Source organism: Panicum virgatum, chromosome 5N, assembly GCF_016808335.1.
Source record: "Panicum virgatum strain AP13 chromosome 5N, P.virgatum_v5, whole genome shotgun sequence".
Lineage (NCBI taxonomy): Eukaryota > Viridiplantae > Streptophyta > Magnoliopsida > Poales > Poaceae > Panicum > Panicum virgatum.
In genome coordinates, this window is record NC_053149.1 from 50,831,408 (window position 1) to 50,856,465 (window position 25,058).

A 25,058-nucleotide genomic window follows, 5' to 3' on the forward strand; every position below is an offset into this window, starting at 1 on the left:
ATATAATATATCCATTCGTAATTATATAAAATCTTTAGCGCCCACGAAGGCAAGAAGCTCTCCTAACCTTTGGCTTGATTTCCCTGGACGCGCCCATTTCGAATCCACCCCCCGGCCGCGGGTGGGCGGCCAACAAACACCGTGTTCGGCAGGCTGGAGCTGGAGGCTGGAGCTGGAGCTGGAATAGTGTGAGAGAAAAATACTATTACCTGACTGGTGGCTGGAGGCTGGAGCTGGAGTAATATGAGAGAGAGTTACTGTAGGGCTGGAGCTCAATCCACCAGCCGAACAGGGTAAAAGCAGCCTGCCGAGCCATCCGCTGTTCCGCTCCACAAAAATCCTCGAGCCAGCCGGCTATCTCGAATAGTCGAATTACCGGGCCATTCCCGTCCAAAGACCACGCACGCATCCGCGTCGGCGTCGCACACCACACCCTCTCCTCTCCTACCGCCCCCACGCGGTTTCCCGCGGGCGCCGCGGTTCCTTCACTTCCCTGCCAACGCCCCACGGCCCCGGGCGCGCGGCGCCGGCCCCACCCCCATGCGACGCGTCGCACGGGCTCGGCCGGCTCTCGTCTGCCGCGTCTCGCCAGTCGCGACCACGCGGGGCGGCGGGGCCCGGGCACCCCGTGCGCCCGCCCCACCCGTCATCCGCGCCGCAGCGGCCAGTGGGTCGCAACCGGCGGGGGGAGTGGGCGGTCGCTGTCGTTGGTGCCACGCCACGCGCTGACTCGAAAGGCCCCCACCCCCACACGATGCCCCCCATTTCTTTTTTTTTTTTGAAAATTACGCTCCCATTTCTCACCCGCTTCCTTTCCCCTCTGCCGGCCGGCCCCTGCTGCCGATAAGAAGCTTCCTCGCCGTCTCGTCTCCTCTCCTCTTTCTCCGTCCTCGCAAAATCCTCCCAGAAGAGCTGAGGCATAAAGGCCGGGAGCCGGCGAGGGAAGCGAGAAAATTTTCTTCCCGGGGAGGAAATCGGGACGGCCCCGGGTCAAAATCGTCTCCTGGCAAGCAAAGCCTCGGCTCCGGTTGGTGGTGGTGGTGGTGCTGCTGCTGCTGCTCCTGCTGTCCGAGACGAGAGCGGGTAGGAGGAGACCACGAGCTCAAGAAGAGGGGAAGGGGAAGGAGCTTGGCTGAAGGCACCAGACGCGTGAAGAAGCTCCGAGCAAGGGTAGCAAGGAATCAAATCGAAGCCATGGACTCGCAGCATTGGATCTCGCGCCTCGCCGCCGCCAAGCGGTACTACGCGGCGCAGCTCGGCCGCATCGACGGTGAGGACGGCATATCCTGCCTTTCCTGCTCCTCCTCCTCCCTCCGCCGCGCGCCACGCGAGCGATCGTGGTGTTGATTCGCGGGCTCTTTGTCCGATTGGGTGCAGATATGCCGGGGATGGGGATGGAGGAGGTGGAGATGGAGATGGAGGACGACGGGGACATGGAGATGGAGGTGGCGCTGGAGCTCGGGGACGCGACGTGGCCGGACGTCGCCTGCCCCTACTGCTACGAGGACCACGACGTCGCCTCCCTCTGCGTCCACCTCGAGGAGGACCACCCCTATGAGCCCCACGCCGCGGTCAGTCAATCAGCTCGCCGCCTCGCCTTGCCCTGCAGTACTCTTTTACTGATACTGAACTGTGAGCCTGTGACGTGATGCAAAGAACCACAGAACTTGCTTGTTTTTCCGATTAGAGCAGGAGGAAACGTTGTAGCTTACTGCTTGGAGGTGTTGACCTGATATGTGAGCTAATGACCTTCGATATTTGGCTGGTAACCTTGTCAGAGGATATTTATTCGGGAGCATAAATATTCCTTGTGCTGTCTATTTGGTAGATGCAGTAGTAGGAGAACCAAGGTTCAGTGAATTACAGAACTGAAGCTACAGCTTCATAGCTTCCTGCAAAGAAGAGCACATCTGACTGGAAATTATGTCTTTGTGACAAATAGAATGTTTATGAAGTAGTGACAAATAGAATGTTTACATGACACTCCTGCATTCTTGGTTGTTATTGTGCTGTTCTATTTTGTAGATGCATTAGTAGGGGAATCAAGGTTCAGTTAATTAGTTAATTACAGAACTGAATCTTACAGCTTCGTAGCTTCCTGCAAAGAAGAGTACATCTGACTGGAAATTATGTCTTAGTGACAAATAGAATGTTTATGAGGGTCTGAGACTGAGATTAAGCTTATTTGTGTGCTTGTTCAGATTATAGGTTCAAGGATAGTATAATTCCTCTTAAGCTATTTATCTGTTGCTTGGGTGTTTGAATAAGATTTGGGATAAATTTCTGACCACCATTTTTTTTTTGTGTTTCCTTGATTTGAAATCTCTGTAAGTGCTCTGCTTGAAGGTGTAGTTTCGGAAACAAAATAGTGTAGTGCTGTGTCATTTATTTTATAGGGAAAATAGTATTTCTATCGTGCTGCATAATGAGTATTTGTGCGCCATATACCCTCAGTGGCCAATTGATAGTGTCTGCTCTAAGAGTATAGGGGCACATCCCCTTATGATGAAGAACCATGAATAGTTCATTGACCTATGTTAGCTGTATTTGACAGTAGGCAAAAAGTCGCAAGAGCTTGCATATCTTGAACATTTGAAAGCTTATGGGAGAATTTTCTAGCTGTTTAAAATGTGTAACCTGATTCCATTGGTTTGAGAGGTGAAACTGGGATAGTGGATTCAATTGTTGCATCTAGTTGTGTAATGAAAATTTATTCTCAAAAAGTTTATATGCTTGATATTACCAACTCAGTTTAAGTCATTCTGTGTGGCCAAAATAATCATTTTTGTCAGTCTGTATCTGTGCCAACTCATAATCAAATTCGGCACCTTATACTGTTTTTGTTTATGTTGTACTGTTAGACTGTTAGCAGTGGATTGATCTGTTCTCATTTTCATTGTTACTTTCATTTCAGCCCTGCCCCATTTGCTCCCAAAGGATTACAAGAGATATGCTTAACCATATCACAATGCAACATGGTTACTTGTTCAAGGTTTCATCCCTCTTCCTCCCACCCTCTCTCCGGAATAAAATTCTTGTTAAGACTTGGAAGTTTCTGACAACCTGTTTTTATTTCTATCTACAGAACGGTCACAGGTCTCGCAGATATATTATTCCTGAGAACCATGGAATCTCTTTATTGAGCCGAGATCTACGTGGTACTCATTTACAGGCTCTTCTAGGCGGTGGTCATAGCCATAGATCAAGTAGCACAGCAACCACAAACATTTCCAGCGATCCTCTTCTATCATCATTTGGCCTTAGCTTCCCAACATCGGATGCACCAGAACCATCAAAATCAATAGCTTCTATCCCAAATGGTGCCTCAGTACATAAGGAGACACCAGCTCAGCCTTGGGAATCAAGGTATACATTACTCGTGATTATGTTTTTGATTCTTCGTGAACTGTTTTTACATTTGTGATCCTAACAAAACTCTTCTATCTCAAATTTACCTCATATGTAGCCAGGCCAAAATTTTGTAGCTATTATTGATATAAGCTGTTGCCTAACTGAGGTTAGGATTAGCACTATGATAGTTTCACACATTCATGTTCTACAAACTTTTTACTTCAATGACCACTACCCTTAAATGGAATTATTGAGCAAGCAGTTTGTAGTATCCACAGCACCTCTGCACTAAGACTAATTAGTAAGTAGCACATAGGGTTTCACATGTCAATGTTTTATATCTTCTTGTTTACGCATGCTGTCAAGTGATGTGCTTTGGTCCTGACAAATTTTTAAAGGCTAATTAAATTCCTTACGTATGAAATATGTGATGTTGAATTTGTGTTTCATTTTTTATGGCAGTATTGACTCGTCTCTCACGAGCGAAGAAAGGGAACAAAAGCGAAAGCAGGCCACTGCCAGAGCAACCTTTGTGCAAGGCCTGGTGCTCTCAACTCTATTCGGAGACTGAGTGTTCAAACAGCCATAGGTTGGTGCTAGATGGGCGCTTACTCCTGCCTGATCCGCATAGTCTGATAGTGCTCCACCAGGGTTGGTGGGTCTACTCTCTGATGGCAGGAGAATGCACCTGGAAACTCTTGCCGCATTCTTCTTTGGTTCAGTAGTGCGCGGAGTTGATTCGGTCATGATACCGCTTAATTTAAAGCTAGCTGTTGTACCTTTCTTTATCAATTTACCAGCCAGCAATCCCATAACTGTAACTCATTGGTACATTGTTTTGTGCCTACATATAATAGCTGTAACATTTACTATGAATGCAAATGATGGCACTTGTATGAGAGCAGCTGCCAAAGAGCAAATCCTTCTTGTTGTGGACCATTTCAGTATTCTCAGATACAAATGGAGACAGGATTGCGCGGTTGGATCGAGGCTGTATGTGTGCTTCTTTCTTGATCAGCCATTCAACCTTTGTATGTATCGGTGTGTGGACGAAAGCTGATGCGGAATCCCGCTGACTGACCCCGTCGTTGTGCATTGACCCAGTCGGTCGCTGTAGAAGACAAGACTTGAAAATGCTCGTGAAGTCAACCTAACTGATATATTAACCATTCTGGCGTCCAAGTGAACTGAACTGCTTCCAGCCAAATTAGACTTTTAATCATGACTACTGATATCAACACTAGTGTCTGGTATAAGCTTGTTTTTATTTTATTTGGTACAAGGATTCTCTCACAGTCCCGGGCCCTAGAATGGTGGGGATAACTCAGCCCTCTTGATTAAAAGACCAATTGCGTTGCAAAAGATATGTTCCATGAATTTGATATTTCGATAGTCTACTGTTGCATCTACGAGTCGGCGTCCAGAAATTAAGCATGGCCTCACCGGCCCAGTCCCTTTCCATGTCCACTTTTTCGTGAGCTTGAAACTGGGCGGAAGTGCGGAACCACCAACACCACATTTTAATTTTGGAGACAAGGGACAAGTGCATCAGATGCATAACAGACACAAAGTAGTATGATTCTGCTCAGCTGCCCTACCAATAAGGGATCTGCCAAAATGACATTTCCGGCAATAATTTAGGTGTACAGAATCAGTCCTTCCCAACAATGCAGCTATATGTGCAGGTAAGCAGAAATAGCAACTCACTTTACAATGAAAAGGGATAGCACGGGAAGAAACTTGGGCATAAATAGGGTGCACTCATGAAGTTTTGCACAGCCCTTGGTAAAAATCTAACAAAAAAATCTATAGTTGTGAATATGGGGCCCCAATCGACATCTCATTACACATTGTATCACTCCTACCACAGAAATCCATGTGTACATCAAGTCAAGAAGAATCAGAGATAAATAGATCGCCTGTACAGGGAACTAGCATCCATCTATTCTACTCCAGAAAGGTTGCCTAAACCTGCAGAGAGATCTTAATGTCAGAGATCAATTTGAACGCTACATGAACTTAGTTGACAATGCCCAGTTGACATACCATACTCCTCGAAGACTAACTAATCCTCCAGAATATCGAAGCAGCTCACTTTGGGAAATGGTCAGTTGGAAGGTCAATTTAGCTGCAAACAACATAAAGTGAGTGCAAATTCTTAGTCTGGTGTTCAGCGTGAGAGAAAAAAGTAATGGCAATGAAGCAAGGCAAGATCATTCTAATGCATTTTAGCCTTCAAAAAGAAATTTACAGATATGTTCAAAAGCATAAGATTGAGGCTTTGTATAGTTCCCACCCCGTAAACGCAAAAATACAAAATTTTGCGAAGGAATCTTGCTAATTTGAAGTACTAAATGAAGTCTATTTACAAAACTTTTTGCATAGATGGGCTGTAAATCGCAAGACGAATCTAATGAGCCTACTTAAGCCATAATTTGCAACAGCGATGCTACAGTAACCATCTGCTAATTATTAATTAATCGTAGATTAATTAGCATCTGCCAATTTACAACACATCTGTGCAAAAAGTTTTGTAAATAAACTTCATTTAGTACTTCAAATTAGCAAGATTCCGTCGCAAAAAAATTTTGCATTTACACGGCAGGGAACTAAACACGGCCTGAATGCAAAAGCTAAAGCTAACATTACACAGGGGCAAGGTTGAATGATACAATAAATAAGGAAAACAATGCACATTCTCTATCAGGCAAAATGTGGTCTAAAATTCATATATTTAAAATGGAAGGAGTAAAAAAATCAAATCTAGTCAGGAGCACATTCAACGCTTGAACACTATCAAAACTATGATGACAGGCTTTGCGCGGTGTACTCTATTTGTTTATTTTATTTTCATAAAAAAAAAGTTTTCTGTGGTGATCTCCCCCCACAGTTCTTCCATCAACAAAATATAACAGGCAAATACAGAAGCCTGTGATTGCAATAGCCAGTGCATGGGAAATGAGTTTAAGCCTTTGAGACAATCACAGATCATGTGATTCTCAAGTCTTTGGTTTCAATAAAATAAGAGATTGATCCTGTCTCTAGAAAAGTTGGTTTTCAATCATAAAATTCAATACAGCAATTATGTAATGACCTCTGGAGTCAGACCTAGTACTCTTAAATGCATTATTTATACTCATTGTTTCCAACAGCAAAGAGAAAATACAAGTTGACTGCTCCCAGGGGATTACCTCAAAACCCATGTGCCTTTTTTCCAGTAATGATCTGGGAAATATGAAGTCCCCTGCTGAAGGCTTCATTGAACAGGATCCTTGTTTGCATTTCCTGAAGCCCAGGCAACCATGACAACAAAGCCACAGGTGCCATAACAATTACTCCAAACAATATATCGTATAAACGTGCTACAGTCACCACAGTTTTCCAAACCATCTCAGACTTCCTCAGATATGGCTTGAATACCAGAGCAATAGATATGATTCCCCAGCCAGTTGGCAGAAAAGCCAAAAGACTAGTAAAAGTATCAAGAAACTGAAACTTTGTGAACTCTAACAGCACAACAATAGCAGCCACTGTGCCACCAACAATGATTGCCTGGACAAGACGATAGCGTATGTGCTTTTTTGCTGAATATCTGTCTCGAAAGTAAGCCACTGTCACAAGAGCCACAAAAGCTAGGAGAATGCATGCCCATGAAAGAAGATAGACAAGGATGCTTCTACTCTGACCAGCAATGTGAAGCCGATAAACAATTGCATATTGAAAGAAGAAAAATCGAAGGTCTAATATGATTTCCAAGATGCTGCCCCATAGACCAGTCATCCGGAGATGATCAGTTTCATCTTCCCACCACTTCTCCCAGCTTTGATCTATCTTGACTGAGATCCCACCACGGAACCAAATCCAGTTTAGGAAATCCTCAAAGTCATTAAAATTCTTCAGCCAGTCTAAACCAGAAGGATTAAAAATGAAGGGAGCAAGAATCCATGACGACACAAGAAACCAACTTGAAAGTGTCAGCAAAATATACACCAGAGTATTCCCAGAGGCACTGCCATAAGATGCATAAAGAGTCAATATCACACCAAGCTCTATTGCTTTGACAAAATGGCTGCGAGCATATAGCCTATAGTTCTCAGCAAACTTCTTATGCTCCACAACAAAACCTCGTCCAGTAGCCCGATACTTTGCACCTCCATGAAGGATTGTCCTCCCATAATAGTGTGTCTTTGTTCCCATGGAGAAGGTGTAGAAAACAGATGCGAACTGTAGTTGCATTTTCATGAAATCCCACACAGCAGTGAGAAACCCGTGCTCAAGAGAGTTTTCAATAATCATGGGTAAAGCTGTAAACAGGCCTAGCTGTATGATGAACTGCTGATTGAGGACAGCTCCCAGAGCAGCATTATTAGTAGAGGAAGTGTTCTTGCTGATGTAGTCCTCAAGACCACTGAGTGCAAGGTAAAAGCGGCCCCATACAAATGCATAGACAGTTAGCACAACCATCATTGTGTTGAAATAAAATCCGACAGTTGTATAGAAGAAAGAGAGCATCCGGAAGAAATCCAATCGGTGGCCCAGCCTGTAAACATCTCTGCTTAAAGTTTGCTCACCATTGCCACTAGCAACTTTGGCTTCAAACAGAGAGACCTGGTTGAGCCCCACGTCTCTACCTTTACCAACCTGAATATACTCATGGTGTGTAACATTGCCACCACGGAGGGTACAGTTGAAACCAGCAAATATATCCTCACTAATGTTGATTACTTTCGACGCTTTACTGATACCACCTCGGCCCAAGAACCAAAGACGATCAAAAACATCAGGGTGTCCATAATGCATTCTGACTTTAAGTGGATCAGCCAGAACACGCTGCCCTAGAGTGACAAAACTTGTTTCCTGGGCAGACATGAACCAAGCAAGAGAAGAAACAGAACCTGTGAACACATGTTCCCGAACCCCAAGAATTTTGGGCTTGCGAATTCCATAATGACGATTGAACTCTTCTAGCAGGTTTCTCATCTTTAGAGCTTCTTCAAAGTAATTATCTTGATTCATATCAATTGTTTGTACCGCATCACCCCTTGTGAAGATAAGTGCATGATTCTGATTTTCTGGCTTTCCTTCACCAAGCTTTAACTCTCCTGGCAACTTAACCCGGTAAATTTCAACCTCCCGCTGCAGTTGCTGATCGTATTTCACAAGAACAGAGAAGTACTCTGTTTCGCCACCATTGTTCTGCCTTTCGTCAACATAGGCAACACGCAATGCTTCATATTTTTTCATTAGCTCCAATATTTCAAAAGCACAGGGGTCATTCTTAGATTTCTGCTGACCATATATCTGGCATGCAACTACATAAGTGTATTTCATGAGGACAGTCCCATACTCACTTCCTTTAAACAAGGAGCTCACACTACTGCTTGCTCTGCTCAATGCACGTGAGGAAGATGCCCTGCTGTGATATCCTGGTCCACCAACAACCCCATCATGTCTCGAGGATCCAATTCTTGAAGAACCCATAGTAGCTAGCTCCCTTGACCCAGTCTTTAAGTCATGTTCAGAGGCAGAATCCAGAAAGGTCAGCATTTTAAGAGCTTCGTAGTAGTACATCATGCCCCTCACTGTACGTGTTAATGTCTGTCCTCTGTAAGAGACCCAGTGCCGAAGATCTCTCAGCCTTTCCTTCTCGATGTACAGTTCCTTAATATCAGACATTCCCTCACGCTTCATTCTCTCTAAGAAGTACTCCCATTCATCTGGGTAAATCTTTTGTAGATAGTACAAGATTGAGATGCCATCTTCATTCTCCTTGTAGAGCTGGTCCTTGCTGTACAACACCTCCTCATTATAATAAGGAGTCAAGACACTGAAAGCCATCATCTTCTCCACTTGGGTTGCCCTGGGTATGTTCATAAACAATGAATTACTGAAAAAGGCGATCCTTCGACGAGCTTCGAGGTTTTTTGGTACATTGATCATAGAGTCCCTGGAGGTCAGGATGGTGTGCATGCGCCTCACTTGCTTATAGAAGGTGGTGTTCTCCTCTCCAGGCAGCACAACTGCATCCACAAAGAGAAGGTTGGTGCGCCTTGACTGTGCAAGACCTTCATTCCTCAGTTGTTCCATGCTCCTCTTCTCAGCCTGGAAATCACGAATGACAACATCATAGAGAGTCTGCAAGGCATTGACTATCTTGGTAACATCTTTGGTGGGCTTGAGAAGTAGGCTCAATAGAGCTACAAGCCTTGTGTGGACACTATGCAGCTCAGTCTTCTTATACTCCACAGTAAACTTCTCCATTTGCATGGATCCATCAAAATCATTAAACAATTGTGTGACAATACCATGTTCCTCGGTACCCTCCTTAAGGATCTCAAGCAGCAAGTGTTTTGCACTATCATAGACCTCAATCACTGCACAACGACGATAATCATTCTTGCAGATCTTCCTCCATAGCCTGCGATCAGGTCCTTTGACCTCCTTTGCCTGACCAAGTGCAAGAGACAGCTCATTACAGAGCAAGAAGCAAGGCCAGCGGATTACACGCACATTCCACAACTCAGGTGGCAGCTCAAGAAGCTCAACCTCACGATCACTAACAATGTCCTCCTCCCGGAACTTGCTGATTATCTCATTCCAAACAAGTGCAAACCGTCGTGCCTCCACCTGATTTGACTCAATCTTCCGGAATGATCGGCTGAAACCATACCTTAGCTGTAACCGCTGCCAGAAATTGCGAAGCCGGCTGGGCAAGAAGCTCTCATTCACCTGCTGCTCCTCTGGCATGATATTGAATGACATGGCACTTGCAAAGAACTGGAACCGAAGCCGCAGCTGTTTCATGTCCCTGATCTCCCCCAAGTGCGCAAAAAGGCCCACAAATGCACCAGTCAGAGAAGAAAAGATTGCATACCAAATCTGGATATCCATGAGGTATATCAACACCACTGGTAACCAGAGCACAAACACAGCAAATCGATTGCTTCGGCCAAAGAACTCATGCCAAGTATACTGGATATCACTCAGCTTGTATATCTCCTTTGTGGGTTTTACAAGTGGCCTAATTTGGAGAAAATAGCTGAAGGCAAACTTCACGGCAAGCAAAAGCACCCAAAAGATGGAGTACTTGACATTGTCAATGGTGCCCTCGCGTAATCCTCGGCCAACAAAGCTGCGGCTATGGAACCACCAGGTGAGGGCATAACAGATTTTCCAGTTTGTCTTCTCCAATGCATTCCGCACCCAAGGCACAATGAAGAGCACAAGGGCAAGGACTTCAGGGATAACAAACAATGCAACTGCATAAAGGAACCTCATGATCCGTGAATTAACCACTGACGACCACTGTCCATTGCTTCTCCTCTGGTCCCAGATCCCCTTGTATAGAACAGAAAACGCAAGGACCCATGCGGCAGCAGCAATGGCCTTGAGCACCATGCGCCCAGCAAGCATGCGACCGTCTCTGAAGGCACGGCGGAACTGCGTGCCTATGTCTAGCAGGGACTGGAGGAGGCGGAGCGCGGCCCAGGTGATGAAAATGGTGAGCACGCGCACCTGTGTGTCCTTGGACTTGGAGCCCCGGGACGAGAGCAGATCATCCCAAGGCCACGTTGCGCCCTCCCAAGCAACGATGGCCGCGGCTTGCAGATAGAGCACCAGCATCACCCACAGCCTGTCGAAGCTCCGGTAAATGTTCCAGAACGAGCGGACCTCGACGAAGCCCGTCTTGCGCACACGGGTGCGGTCGGGTGGGGTGCGGAAGAACTGGCGCGACTGCTCCATGGGCCAGCCGAGGCGGTCGAAGACGTCACGGCGCCAGAAGTACTCGTTGATGTCGTCGTAGTTCCTCCAAGCGGCGTGCGGCGCCGTGCCACCGCGGCTGGACTGGACCTCCGCGCGGATGACGTTGTAGATGGGCGTGACGACCCGCGTGAGGAAGGCGTTCTCGCCGTGCACGGCGGGGTTGGCGGGGCGGCCCGTGGCGACGTCGGTGTAGCCCTCGAGGATACGGTGCAGCTCGAGCGCCATGTGGTGGTAGATGTAGCAGAGGCACTCGGGCACGAAGCGGAGGTTGGAGGCCTCGCCCCAGACGAGGAGGTGCAGGCCGGTGAAGAGCAGATCGACGCGCGGGTCGCCGTCGGGGACGTGGACGTTGGGGCGGCGGCCGAGGAAGCCGCACCAGGAGGTGTAGTTGCGGAGCAGCTTCTTCCGGATTTGGTGCGCGATGCGGGGGTCGAGCGTGTCGGAGAAGTCGGCAGAGGAGAGGCGCATCTGCGCGTTGGCGAGGAGGAGCACGAGGTGCTCCCGCTGGTTCCTGACGTTGTCCCGCTGGAAGCCGAAGAAGGCGCCGAGCCAGTCCATGATGTCGTGGTCGGCGCGCCACTGCGCGAACGGCGGCGGGCGGAGGCCCCCCACCGCCCGCAGCGCCGCCGCGGCCGCCCGCACCTCGGGGAACCGCAGCGACGGGTGATCGGCGAGGAGGTCGTGGATGGGCAGGATGTTGTACGGCTCGCCGCCCACGGCCGCCGGCGGGGCGGCCGCGCGGCGCTGGGTGGCGCGCGGCGTGGTCATGCTGGCATTGGGTGGGGGGATGGGTTTAGGGCTGGGCTAGATCTGGGGGGGCGGTGGGGTAGAGGAGAGAAGCCGGATGGGGGGATGCCGGCTGCGGAGCTGGAAGGGTCTGGGGATGGTTTGAAAATTGAATCCGGGGCGGCCGGCGTAGGGAAGGGGAAGGAGTGCCGGGAGCCCGGGACCCGGGACAGGGGCGGAGGAATTGGGAAGCGCAGGCGGGCTGGCGCGGGGTGGGCGGCGTGTGGGGTGGTGTGATGCGCCGCGTTGAGGTGGGAAGCGCGAATACGACGCGACCCGCTGACCCAGGGCGGGCTCGCGTGCGTGACTAGCCGGAATCCATGGAGCGAAACCGGTGAAACAGCACGACCAAAAAAAAAACGGTGAAACGGCGATCCTGGGGCTTCTGAAGAAAGTATTGAAATTTCCATCATATGTTAATTGAGCAGTGCAGGGTAAAATCTCTGTTCCGTGTGTATCGATTTTGTCACGCGTTTGTCTGTGTTGGCTGTTTGTGGCGACAAGTTGAATGAACGATGGCGATTCCTGCCAAAAGGAAAATGCCATCAATGGACAATGTCCAACAGTAGCTGTTCATTGATCATCATTTTAGATACGTAATAAATCAGGGTTTATAACTTTTACTGTTTATATTAAGGAACTGTAGATCCTGACCCACGTTATATCACATGAGCTTCCGCGTGTACAAATCTATCGCGAGCCGCGTATTTAACATCTTGCCGATCGTACACGATTACTGCTGGTGGTAATTAACCATCGCATTGCTTATCAGAAACTTGGAAATTTACAGTCGGGAATAATATGCCTTCTTCATTCCGCTACCAATGAAAAAAATGATGCTTTCCATTCAGACTTGTCGACTTGCTTTTTTGGCGTGTGCCGTGTTCTCTGCGTCTACCATCTCATTTTGAGTTTCTGATCAGGCCTTCTATTAACTCGCAAAGTCCAAGTAGGAACGTTCCTGCTGCTAGGGATGCCAAAGCCGGAGATTTGGGTCCGTTTGGCGGAGCTTTTCAGAGCAACTTCTAAGTTGAATTCCTAAAACGCTGCCAAACAATTTTTTTTAGAAAAGTGATTCTATACTGATTATGTGAAGTGATGGTTAGAAATGAACTAAGAAGCTAGTAGTTAAAAAAAAAAGTAGCTACTTCTGATTCACTCCTCACACTAGATGTCTTTTCATAAGTTAATCTTAGAGAGCCATAGATGATCACTTTTTCAGTTAGTGAATCAATTCTCTTAGAGAATCAGCTACCATAGAGAATCAGATTCAGTTAAAGTTCTGCCAAACAGACCCTCAGAATGGATTCACACTACCTCTGTAACATCCCGAAAATCCACAAAATAAATCACACGCTAAGTTATTTTCAAAATTATTTTTCGTCGTTGAGCTCGAGATCCTCCTAAAGCCCAAAACCCTAGATTCCGGAAACTTCTCCCTATCCCGAACACCCGATGTCTCATCTCCTTTTTCCCGCTCCGCGCGACGCGCTGCGTGTCGACCGACAATGCGCGCGTGGCCAACCAACCCGCGGTCGCCGCCGCGGATTTCGCTGGCACGCGCACGATCTCTCTTCTCTCTCCCTCTTTCCCTTTTTCTTTTATTTTTCCGTTTTCCTTTTTCTTTTCCATTTTCTCTTTTCCTTTTTTTTCTTTCTTTTTCCTCCCTCCTCCCTTCTCCTTCTCCCTCCTCTGCCCCGCTCCCGCGTGCCCCACCTCCCCTGCTCGCCCACGCGTCGAGCGCGCCCGGCCCGGCCACCGCTGCGCGGCCGCCTCCCGCTCACCCCCGCAAGCCCTCCCGGCCGTGCACCGCGCGCACGCGCTCGCAACCGCCTCCCCTGCCCGGCCCCGCGCACGCGCTCCGCGTGCCCAGGACGCCCGCCGCGCCGCTCGCCGCTGCTCAACGCGTCTCGTCACCTGCTCCGCCGCGCCCGCCGAGCCTCCTCGCCGCCTCGACGCGCGCGTGCGCCACGCGACGTGCGCCGCTCGCCCCGGTCCCGCTCGCCTCTGCTACCGACTCCACCCACGTGCGCACACCGCGCGCTGCCAGTAACAGCACCGCCCTCTGCACGCCCGTCCTCGCAGCCGCTACGCGCCATCGCCTCCACAGCACCGCGACCGGCCCCATCGCCATTAAAGGCGCTCCGCACCGCCCGCCAGGTCGCCACCGCCGCACCCCCATCCCACCGCCTCAGCCGCCTATAAAAGGGGCCAAGGAGCACCCCGCTGCCTCCACATCCGCGCTCGCCTCCCCAAGCTCCCCTTGCTAGTTCTGCAGCGCCGCCGCACCGAGCTCCAGAGGCCGCCGCCGCCCGCTCTCGTCGTCCCGCCGCCTCGCTCCACCCCGGCTCGAGCTAGGTGGGGAATCACATCACCTCGTCCACCTCTTCCTTTCCCCTCTCCTCCCGGCCGCCGCCATCGCTCGGACCGGCCGGATTGACCGCCGCCGACGCCCTGGCGCCCCCTCCCCTGTTTCGCAGTCGAGAGGAAGGGGATGAAGGGAAGTTTTGCCCTTAAGCCCCTCCCCTTCCCTCTAATTCCTAAAGAGTCCCTTCCCCTTTTAGTCATTTTGCAAAAGAAACCCTTCCCCTTTATATATTTCAAAATAAACCCTTCCCTCATATAAACTTAATTCTAAATAGACCCCTGACCTTTCCAGAATGGTCCAGATGTTTCCAAAAATTATAACCAGGCCCCTGTCTTCCCAAGAATAATTACAAATAGGCCCCTGGACTCTGATTTAACCCCTAAACCTTTAAATAACCTATCATTTCATGCGCCAAACAACCTCCGATTAATCCGAAACTTTAACACGCCTTTCATAACATAGTTTTGACCGTGCCATTAGGAAACCACCCAAAGATATTACTCCGGACACCATAACTTAACTATTTCCGATTCGAGCTCAACGATAAAACTTCTATTCCTGTTTCTTGATTGTGTGCATGTTTGTATGCGTCGTAGATCACGGTGTGAATGAGGTAGAACCCGTCGACGAGCAATATTGTGAGCAGGCGAACGAGGACCAGTTTCACGACCCCGAACCCGAAGGACAGTGCTTCGATCAGGACCTCCCGGAAGGATTTGAAGACGGCAAGTTCAATCCCGCCCTTTGATGCATGCTTTTGTCCTAGTTTTTATAAACACAACCTATTGGCCTGTTTTACAAAATTGCATATGTTTTGCCTGCTGAAAATACGGTTGGATAGCCACCCCTTGATTTGTTATAACCATTCCTTGACCACCTAGATTAATGTCTGAATGTGTTTTGTTGGGACGTTAATCGCTGCTAGAATGCTTAGGATCTTATACACAATACAACTTGTTTTTATAAAGAAAAGGTGTGTGTGGGGGAAGTGATAAAAGTGGAATTTTTGAAAGATAAGTTTAGACGAGATGGATGGCATTTCTGTGTAATTTGCTGATTGGTGTTCTTGTGCCTGTGTGGCAGAGCAAGGAAGGGAGATATCCATCTTGTCACAACTAAAGACCGAGTTGGTGTGTCATCTCACCTAACTCCACTATCGTGCAAACCACTCGACCGTTGAATGGGCAACGGCTTAGCATAAACCCCACTAGTTGGTCTGATAGCCATCAGGAGAGCTGAGAGCAACGGGTGATCAAGGAGAAGGGATTAACTCTGTGTGACTTATGCCCCGGTTACAACCTCTGTGATAGGTCAATGACCCCTTGGTGCAACCCGTGATGGCTAGTTAGGTCTAGCTAAGTTGGGTAATGGCTTTGTTGGGATCTGCACCGACACTAAGGTGATCGAGTTGCGGTACCCCGCTTGTCGGTAAAGTTGCACACCTCTGCAGAGTTAAGAATCTATTCGAATAGCCGTGCCCACGGTACTGGGCGAGTTACAGTGTGGTCACATAACTAGTGTTTACCTTGGGATGGGTTGGCGTGAGTTGTTTTGGAAATGTGTTCGGCAGTTGTGCCGTGTGCTACGGCGGATGAGGAGTCCGGTAGCAGCTTAAAACTTGGATCCTGTGTGGATCAACCCCTCGTGTTACTCGGTACAAGAAAACAGGTTTAGGAAAATGCTTTCTTTCAAATGGACCCCTGCATAAAATATTGCTTTCCGCAAATCAAACCCTAGCCTTATCCTTGATTTACCCTGTGCATTATATTCTGTTTATACCCCCTCTGTGGGTGTGGTTGGATTTGCTGAGTACATTTGTACTCACCCCATTCTTAATTTTTACAGAGGAAGACCCAGACTTCGTTCCGGAGGACGTTGAGTAGGGTACCGTCCTGCACCCAGCCTTGCCTGTGGATTTGGGTCACCCGCAGGAGATTCCACATGGCGAAAGACTCTGATGACCCTCTTTTTATAATTAATATCGTTGTGTGTGTTTGTGTGGGTTGTAATCCTCACGATAGTGGCGCTTCTCTGCTCACAACCGTGTAGAGTTGTACGGTAATGAACCATCTGATGTAATAAATGTGTCATCAGCCTCCTGGGACTGATGTTTGTATCACATTTAAGTCTTCTCTTATGAGGAGACGCTTCAGGTGGTATCAGAGCCGTAGGCTGGCCGTAGGCTGGCCGTAGGCTGGCCGTAGGACGTGACCCTAGGAGCGAAACCCGTTTTCAGGCCATTTCACGCTAGGACTTTTCTTTCTTTAATGCTTCTTTCACACAAACACTCACCACTGGTTCTTGCTCTGTTCCAGATGGCTGACAATGGATGGATTGGCGGAATCTATCACGCAGAGCCCGGCCTTCCTAAGTTATTGATACTCAGCCTGGAACGCATTGGAGTAGTGGATCCACCAGAGTACGTCTACCGGGAGTACGACTCCAGGGGCACTCTTCGGTGCGACGTAATAGTTTTCGTGGGAAAGAGCACCCGCTACCCTGATGTGGATCCCTGGTTCATCTCCACCACTGGATTTCGTTTCCCTGGCACCTATCGGAAGCCACCCGTAAAACCCTCTGACACCTGCGTGTGATCTACAAGCACCATCTTCAGCAGACTCCCATGGGATTTTTCCTGCCTACCGAAGGAAGAGGACGCACATGGATTGCCCGGATGAGAGGACTTGGAAGAGAAGAAGAAGACCTGGAAGATATGGTCTCCCACCTATCCATCTATCTCACCGGCCTGGATGAGCTCTACCGTGAACAAGCGGCACAACTGAAGCAACAAGTCCACAGAGCAGAAAAGGCAACCCAAGAGCTGGGCGAACAACGGACAAGAGCCGCACGCACCGAGTACTCCCTAGCCGCTCTCCAAACCAAATGCAAGAATGTGAGGTAGAACTGAAGGAACAACGGACAAGAGCCGCACACGCCGAGAATTCCCTAGCCGCTCTCCAAGCCCGAATGCAAGAGTACGAGGCTCGCAGAGGAATAGGTGGGTGGATAGAGGAAGAAGAGGAAGAACCCGAAGAAGCCCAATGGGATGTAGGCACTCAGACCGAAGAAGAAGAACCCGAAGAGACCCATTGGGACATAGGCACTCAGACTGAAGAGGAAGAACCCGAAGGAACCCACTGGGATAAAGGTACTTAGACCGAAGATGACGGGATGGATCAGTGTCTTCCACTGAAGAAGCGTCCTATCCGGATCGAGGAAGAGTCCCCATGATAGGAGTAGCACCCCAAGCTAGAACCTTTGCCATAATAATCGTGTGTCCATGAAGTCTGTATCCCACCATGTTGCAATAATAAATATCATCTACTCCCTTTGTGTACCCCAAATAATTGTGCAAGTTTATTCACCCTATCTTTGTTTTCAGATGGCTGAGGAAGGATGGACCTAGGGCAATTGCCAAGCTGCACCTGGCTTCCCCAGCCTCTTGATCAACGCCCTGGAAAGCCTTGGCATCACGAAATGCCCAAGGTACTACAGCAGAGAGTACGAGCACCATGGTACCCTCCGCTGCAGGGTGATCCTAGTCATCACCAGGAGTGATCGCTACCCCGACATCCAGCCGTGGCGAGTGACCGCTATGGAATTTAGGCACCAAGACACCTATCCATTGGCCATCAGAAAGGCACTCCGTTACCTGTGCCGGATTTTCGAAGAGCACCTAGCCCCACGCCAATGAGGTTCTTTCCGCCGGCCATCAAAACCCCAATTTGGGAAGCTCGAATGAGGAGTTTGGAACGGCACCGCCATGAAGAAGATCCTCTGTACCAAGTGGCTACTTACCTAGCCGCCTTGGATCCGCTCTTTGACGAGCAAGCCAACATTCTGAGGGAGCAGACCCATTGAGCCGAACAATCAGAGCTCGCGGTAAGACTGCAACAGATCCGAGCAGCCCTAGCCGAGGCAAGAACCGCAGCCGCGGTTAGCAGTGAAGCAGTTGCTTAGGAGAGCCTCAGGCAAGCCCGAGACCGGTGTATGCAAGAATGGACCAGAAGTGAAACCCCAGTCCTGGCAATTGGAGAAGATCAAGTTCTACTCGGGACGCCCGTCATAGGATGGGGACCACTCGTGATAACCCCGCAAGCTCCACCCGAGAACCCTGAAAGGTCTACTGCCGCCGTGGAAGGAGAAGCTGCTACGCAACCCTTGGCAAATGGAAACCTAGAGGACGGTGAGCAAGGACTACCCGCACACTCCACCCCAAAAGAAGGCTCGCCCCGCGGGTAGAATGACCGACGTCATCCTATTGTTGCAGTCTCCCAAGCCCCTTGGCTTAAGTTGTACCCTGAAGTGTGAACCTGTACCCTGACGTGTAGTACGCGTTTTAGCCTTGCCCCGTGTTGTACCCAACCTTGCAGTAATAAAGTTGTGTGTGCTTGTTGTTTGCTATGTTTGTGTGCTGGTTAGTTGTGTGCTTTTCGGCAGAATGTAGATTCCGCCTTTTCAAAAATACGAACTAAACAACTTAAACATCACTTAACCCCAATCTTACAAAAACTCTACCCATTTTACAGATGGCTTCCCGAAGCATTACAAGGACCTCCCGCATTCGGAACCCTGCAGTCGCTGGTATGGAAGTGCAGCCTAATGGACAGAACCCTCCCCAGGATGAACATGAAGTGAGCCAGAACCGAGGAGAGAATCAAGGAGAAGTGCCACTGCCACCACCACCACCCCTCGGAGACCTGGCACAAATAATCCACAATCAGACCCTCATCCTAGAAGCACTGGCCAATGCCCTTGTCAACAAGCGGCAATGAGAGCAAACCATGAACGACAAGTTGACGGCTTTTCTGAGGACCAAGCCGCCCACTTTTGCCGGATCCAGCAACCCCTTGGATGCAGACGACTAGCTACGTGTGATCCAGAGGAAGCTCGAGCCGTTTGAATGCCAGGATTGAGACAAAGTTCTGCTGGCAGCACACCAACTCACCGGGACTGCCTTAGCCTGGTGGGAGAATTACTGTGCCGCCGCCGAAGATGCCTCCACCATCACATGGAAAGAGTTTGTGAAGGAGTTCCACCGATATCATATTCCTTCAGCCACCATGAAGCGCAAGGCGGATGAGTTCCGCGCTCTGCGGCAAGGAAGCATGTCAGTGGAAGAGTACACCCATCAATTCATGGAGCTGGCCCGGTATGCACCAGAAGAAGTGAATGACTATGAGAAGAAGCAGGATATGTTCAAGAAAGGATTAACCCCAGAGCTCCGGACCTTGCTTACTCCGCAGATCTATCAAGACTTCAACACCCTAATGAACAAGGCGATTCTTACAGAAAGGGCCAAAATTGATGAAAGGAAAGATAACAAGCGCAAGTTTCTGGAAAGCAAGTCCCGCCAGCAGGATCGCTTTCAGAAACAAAGAAGCTTCAGTTATACTGCACCAAGGTATCAGGCCCCAATGCAGTATAGGACTCAATCTCAAGTGACAGGCCCACAGGCCTCTAACACGTAGTTCCGGAGCCAGAACACCATGAAGGCCCCGCAGAACAATGCAAGCCAGGTCACCACCAACAACAGCAATGCTAGGGTCTGTTTCAACTGCCGAGAGACAGGACATTTCATTGCCAACTACCCATATGCCAAGAACAAGCCTGCTACATCAGCCTTCTCCAATACAGTGAATGGACCAAGGCCAGTTCTGTTAGGTGCCAACCGAGTGCCCATCCGCCACAACAACAACAACACCAACAACAATAGTCAGCAGATGAGGCAGCCCCAGCAGTCATTTGGACGAGCCCGCGTCAACCACATCAACGCACAGGAGGCTCAAGGAGCTCAGGGCGTAGTGCTCGGTGAGTACCTAGTCAGCTCAGCTCTTGCAACGGTACTATTTGATTCTGGAGCATCACACTCGTTCATATCCTCGAGTTTTGTGGAAAAGCACAACATACCTACAATACTACTAAAAACACCCCTAATAACTTGAATGCCTGGAGGTGACATCAAATGTCAACTAGGTTGTCTACGGGTAAGGATCAATTTAAGTGGGGTAGAATTTTTAGCAGACTTAGTAGTACTTAAGTCTAAGGGAATAGACGTAATTCTTGGAATGGACTGGTTAAGCCGACACAATGGTCTCATAGGTTTTACTGACAAGATGGTACACCTAACAAACCCGAAAGGAGTGCGAGTGACCTGCCATACCCGGGTAAGTGGATCAGACCCGATGGTATTTAGCATGGAAGCCAAGTCCTTAGAAGAAGTCCCAGTAGTAAATGAGTATCCAGATGTTTTCCCGGAGGAACTCCCTGGGATGCCACCAGATAGGGATATAGAGTTTGTCATTGACCTTGTCCCTGGAACCGCCCCTATAGCCAAGAGACCCTATAGGATGGCAGCCTCCGAATTGGCAGAATTAAAGAAGCAACTGGAAGAGTTACAACGAATCGGCTTCATCAGACCAAGCTCGTCGCCTTGGGGAGCCCCAGCACTATTTGTCAAGAAGAAGGATGGGAGTATGGGGTTGTGCGTAGACTATCGGGCACTGAACGAAGTTACCATCAAGAATAAGTACCCCCTTCCCAGGATTGATGACCTTTTCGATCAATTAAAAGGAGCCAAGTACTTCTCCAAGATTGATCTAAGGTCAGGATATTTTCAGCTCAAGATTAGAGAGAGCAACATCCCAAAGACAGCCTTTGTCACCCGATACGGGCAGTTTGAGTTCACTGTAATGTCCTTTGGACTCACAAATGTCCCTGCTTATTTCATGAACCTCATGAACAAGATATTTATGGATGAGTTAGATAAGTTTGTCGTAGTCTTCATCGACGACATACTTATTTACTCGAAGAGTGTTCAGGAGCACGAGCAACATCTGAGAGTAGTTTTGGAAAAAATGAGAGTACATAGGCTATATGCCAAGTTCAGCAAATGTGTATTCTGGCTGGAGAAAGTAGCTTTCCTGGGTCATATTCTGACCGCAGAAGGAGTAGCAGTGGACCCCGTGAAGGTCGAAGCAGTCTCCAGCTGGCAGCAACCGACCAATGTTAGTGAAATCAGGAGTTTCTTTGGATTTGCTGGGTATTATCGGAGATTCATTAAAGGATTTTCCAAGATAGCCCGGCCCATGACAGAGCTGCTCAAGAAGGAGAAGAAATTTACCTGGACAGAGTCATGTGAGAGGAGTTTTCAAGAATTGAAGAATAGGTTGACGACCGCCCCAGTGCTGACCCTACCGGACATTCATAGGGATTTTGTCATCTATTGTGATGCATCCCGACAAGGATTGGGTTGTGTACTCATGCAAGACGAGAAAGTCGTCGCATATGCTTCCCGCCAAATCAGGCCTCATGAGCAGAATTATCCAACCCATGATTTGGAACTTGCAGCCGTAGTGCATGCCCTTAAGTTTTGGAGACACTATTTGATTGGGAATAAGTGTGAGATTTACACCGACCACAAGAGTTTGAAGTATATCTTCACCCAGCCAGATTTGAACTTAAGGCAAAGAAGATGGTTGGAATTGGCTAAAGATTATAATTTAGAAATCCATTACCACCCCGGAAAAGCAAACGTGGTAGCCGATGCCCTAAGCCGGAAATCCTATGGGCCCAAAGACGATCACCAGCGCGAGGAAATGGCACGATTAAATGTGCACATCGTCCTTCGAGGCTCCAGCCAAGTGCTGAACGTCCAATCCACACTAGAGGACAGAATCAGAAAGGCATAAAGTTCGGACAAGGGGCTGATGGAAATCCGGAGGTAGACTGGAGAAAATAAAGCACCGGACTTTAGAGTGGATGATAAGGGAACTTTATGGTATAAAGATAGGATTTGTGTGCCCCAGAAAGGAGACTTCAGGCAAATAATCATGGATGAAGCTCATAACTCGGCATATTCCATTCACCCAGGATCCACCAAGATGTATATGGACTTAAGACAAAAATATTGGTGGAACGGAATGAAGGCGGATATCGCACGGTTTGTCGCTTGTTGTGACACTTGTCAAAGGATCAAGGCCGAACATCAGAAGGCAGCAGGATTGCTGCAACCCCTACCCATCCCGGTTTGGAAATGGGATGAGGTAGGAATGGACTTTGTAGTGGGTTTGCCCAAAACACAGAAAGGACACGACTCCATATGGGTAATAGTGGATCGACTCACTAAATCGGCTCATTTCATACCCGTACGGACAAATTATGGTGGAGAAAAGCTAGCCAAGCTTTATGTGGAAAATATAGTAAAGTTGCATGGTGTGCCTAGCAGAATTGTTTCAGATAGGGGGACCCAGTTCACCTCTAGATTTTGGAAAAGTCTGCATAAAGCCATGGGCACCAAGTTGGATTTCAGCTCCGCTTATCACCCGCAAACGGACGGCCAGACAGAAAGAGTGAATCAGATCATGGAGGATATGTTGAGAGCATGTGTCCTTACCTATGGCAAGGATTGGGAACAGAGTTTACCCTATGCCGAGTTTTCATACAACAACAGCTACCAAGCAAGCTTGGGCATGTCACCGTTCAAAGCTCTCTACGGAAGGAAGTGCAGAACTCCGCTGATGTGGTCAGAAGTTGGAGAATGTGCCCTAGTCGGGCCCGCACTTATAAAGGAAGCGGAAGAAAGAGTTGCTGAGATTAGAGAAAAGCTGAAGGCAGCCCAGTCAAGGCAAAAGAGCTACGCGGACAAAAAAAGACGGGAAATAAGTTTCAATCCAGGAGATTTCATTTATCTCAAGGTGTCACCCATTCGAGGGACCCGAAGATTTCAGGTACAAGGGAAATTGCCCCCCGATACATTGGACCATACCAAGTCCTAAAGAAAGTTGGAGCAGTAGCGTACCGCCTAGAGCTACCAGAAGAAATGTCGGATATACACCCAGTGTTTCATGTCTCGCAATTAAGAAGATGTTTGAGGGTACCCGAGGTAGAACACGTGCCAATAGAGGCGATAGATCTGCAGCCAGACCTGCGATATCAGGAGATACCGGTCAAGATTCTAGACACTGTCACTAGGAGGACAAGAAACTCCGAAGTTCGGATTTGCAGAGTCCAGTGGAGCAGACATGGAGTAGAAGAAGCGACGTGGGAACGTGAAGACGCTCTAAATAAAGAATTTCCCCACCTGTTTAGAAGCCAGCCGATTCTCGAGGATGAGATTCATTTTAAGTGGGGTAGGTTTGTAACATCCCGAAAATCCACAAAATAAATCACACGCTAAGTTATTTTCAAAATTATTTTTCGACGTTGAGCTCGAGATCCTCCTAAAGCCCTAAACCCTAGATTCCGGAAACTTCTCCCTGTCCCGAACACCCGATGTCTCATCTCCTTTTTCCCGCTCCGCGCGACGCGCTGCGTGTCGACCAACAACGCGTGCGCGGCCGGCCAACCCGCGGTCACCGCCGCGGCTTTCGCTGGCACGCGCACGATCTCTCTTCTTCTTTCCCTTTTTCTTTTATTTTTCCGTTTTCCTTTTTCTTTTCCATTTTCTCTTTTCCTTTCTTTTCTTTCTTTTTCCTCCCTCCTCCCTTCTCCTTCTCCCTCCTCTGCCCCGCTCCCACGTGCCCCACTTACCCTGCTCGCCCACGCGCCGAGCGCGCCCGGCCCGGCCCGGCCACCGCCGCGCGGCCGCCTCCCGCTAACCCCCGCACGCCCTCCCTGGCCGTGCGCCGCGCCGAGCCGAGCCACCCCGAGCCGTGCGCACGCGCGCACGTGCTCGCCGCGCCGGGCTCGCCATGCCGCGGCACCGGCACGCTGCGCGCCCCGCCATGCACCGCGCGCACGCGCTCGCACCCGCCTCCCCTGCCCGGCCCCGCGCACGCGCTCCGCGTGCCCAGGACGCCCGCCGCGCCGCTCACCGCTGCTCGACGTGTCTCGTCACCTGCTCCGCCGCGCATGCCAAGCCTCCTCGCCGCCCCGACGTGCGCGTGTGCCACGCGACGCGCGACGCTCGCCGGCCGCCCCGGTCCCGATCACCTCTGCTCCTGACCCCACCCACGTGCGCACGCCGCACGCCGCCAGTAACAACACCGTCCTCTGCATGCCCGTCCTCGCAGCCGCTACGCGCCATCACCTCCACAGCACCGCGACCGGCCCCATCGCCATTAAAGGCACTCCGCACCGCCCGCCAGGTCGCCACCGCCGCACCCCCATCACCACCGCCTCGGCCGCCTATAAAAGGGGCCAAGGAGTACCCCGCTGCCTCCATATCCGCGCTCGCCTCCCCAAGCTCCCCTTCCTAGTTCTGCAGCGCCGCCGCACCGAGCTCCAGAGGCCGCCGCCGCCCGCTCTCATCGTCCCGCCGCCTCGCTCCACCCCGGCTCGAGCTAGGTGGGGAATCACGCCACCTCGTCCCCCTCTTCCTTTCCCCTCTCCTCCCGGCCGCCGCCATCGCTCGGACCGGCCGGATTGACCGCCGCCGCCGCCCTGGCTCCCCCCTCCCCTGTTTTGCAGTCGAGAGGAAGGGGATGAAGGGCAGTTTTGCCCTTAAGCCCCTCCCCTTCCCTCTAATTCCTAAAGAGTCCCTTCCCCCTTTTAGTCATTTTGCAAAAGAAACCCTTCCACTTTATATATTTCAAAATAAACCCTTCCCTCATATAAACTTAATTCTAAATATACCCCTGACCTTTCCAGAATGGTCCAGATGTTTCCAAAAATTATAACCAGGCCCCTATCTTCCCGAGAATAATTACAAAATAGGCCCCTGGACTCTGATTGAACCCCTAAACCTTTAAATAACCTATCATTTCATGTGCCAAACAACCTCTGATTAATCCGAAACTTTAACACGCCTTTCGTAACATAGTTTTGACCGTGCCATTAGGAAACCGCC

General features: G+C 49.5%; 2 protein-coding genes and 1 non-coding gene across 3 annotated transcripts; 1 reads left to right on the forward strand and 2 right to left on the reverse strand.

The window, feature by feature from the left end:
* The first annotated feature begins 801 nt into the window (after positions 1-801).
* On the forward strand, positions 802-4,271 carry LOC120673176 (protein DEHYDRATION-INDUCED 19 homolog 3-like). Its single transcript, XM_039953901.1, has 5 exons — positions 802-1,270; positions 1,378-1,571; positions 2,915-2,992; positions 3,086-3,366; positions 3,814-4,271. Exons 1-5 carry the CDS (start codon positions 1,195-1,197, stop codon positions 3,920-3,922), a joined length of 738 nt encoding a protein of 245 aa, XP_039809835.1. The 5' UTR covers positions 802-1,194; the 3' UTR covers positions 3,923-4,271.
* A 656-nt stretch (positions 4,272-4,927) lies between these two features.
* Positions 4,928-12,049, reverse strand: LOC120672147 (callose synthase 12-like). Its single transcript, XM_039952444.1, has 3 exons — positions 6,543-12,049; positions 5,398-5,479; positions 4,928-5,322 (listed from the first exon to the last, which is right to left on the reverse strand). Exon 1 carries the CDS (start codon positions 11,881-11,883, stop codon positions 6,544-6,546), a length of 5,340 nt encoding a protein of 1,779 aa, XP_039808378.1. The 5' UTR covers positions 11,884-12,049; the 3' UTR covers positions 4,928-5,322; positions 5,398-5,479; position 6,543.
* LOC120677081 lies at positions 8,857-8,936 on the reverse strand. Its single transcript, XR_005676146.1, has one exon. It is a non-coding gene; the product is annotated as a small nucleolar RNA J33 (small nucleolar RNA).
* Positions 12,050-25,058: the final 13,009 nt, after the last annotated feature.

Coding starts and splice junctions, on each gene's coding strand:
- LOC120673176 (XM_039953901.1), top strand. CDS start 1,195: ATGGACTCGCAGCATTGGATCTCGCGCCTCGCCGCCGCCAAGCGGTAC. Junction 1,271..1,377: donor GCAGCTCGGCCGCATCGACG/GTGAGGACGGCA, acceptor GATTGGGTGCAG/ATATGCCGGGGATGGGGATG. Junction 2,993..3,085: donor AACATGGTTACTTGTTCAAG/GTTTCATCCCTC, acceptor TTCTATCTACAG/AACGGTCACAGGTCTCGCAG.
- LOC120672147 (XM_039952444.1), bottom strand. CDS start 11,883: ATGACCACGCCGCGCGCCACCCAGCGCCGCGCGGCCGCCCCGCCGGCG.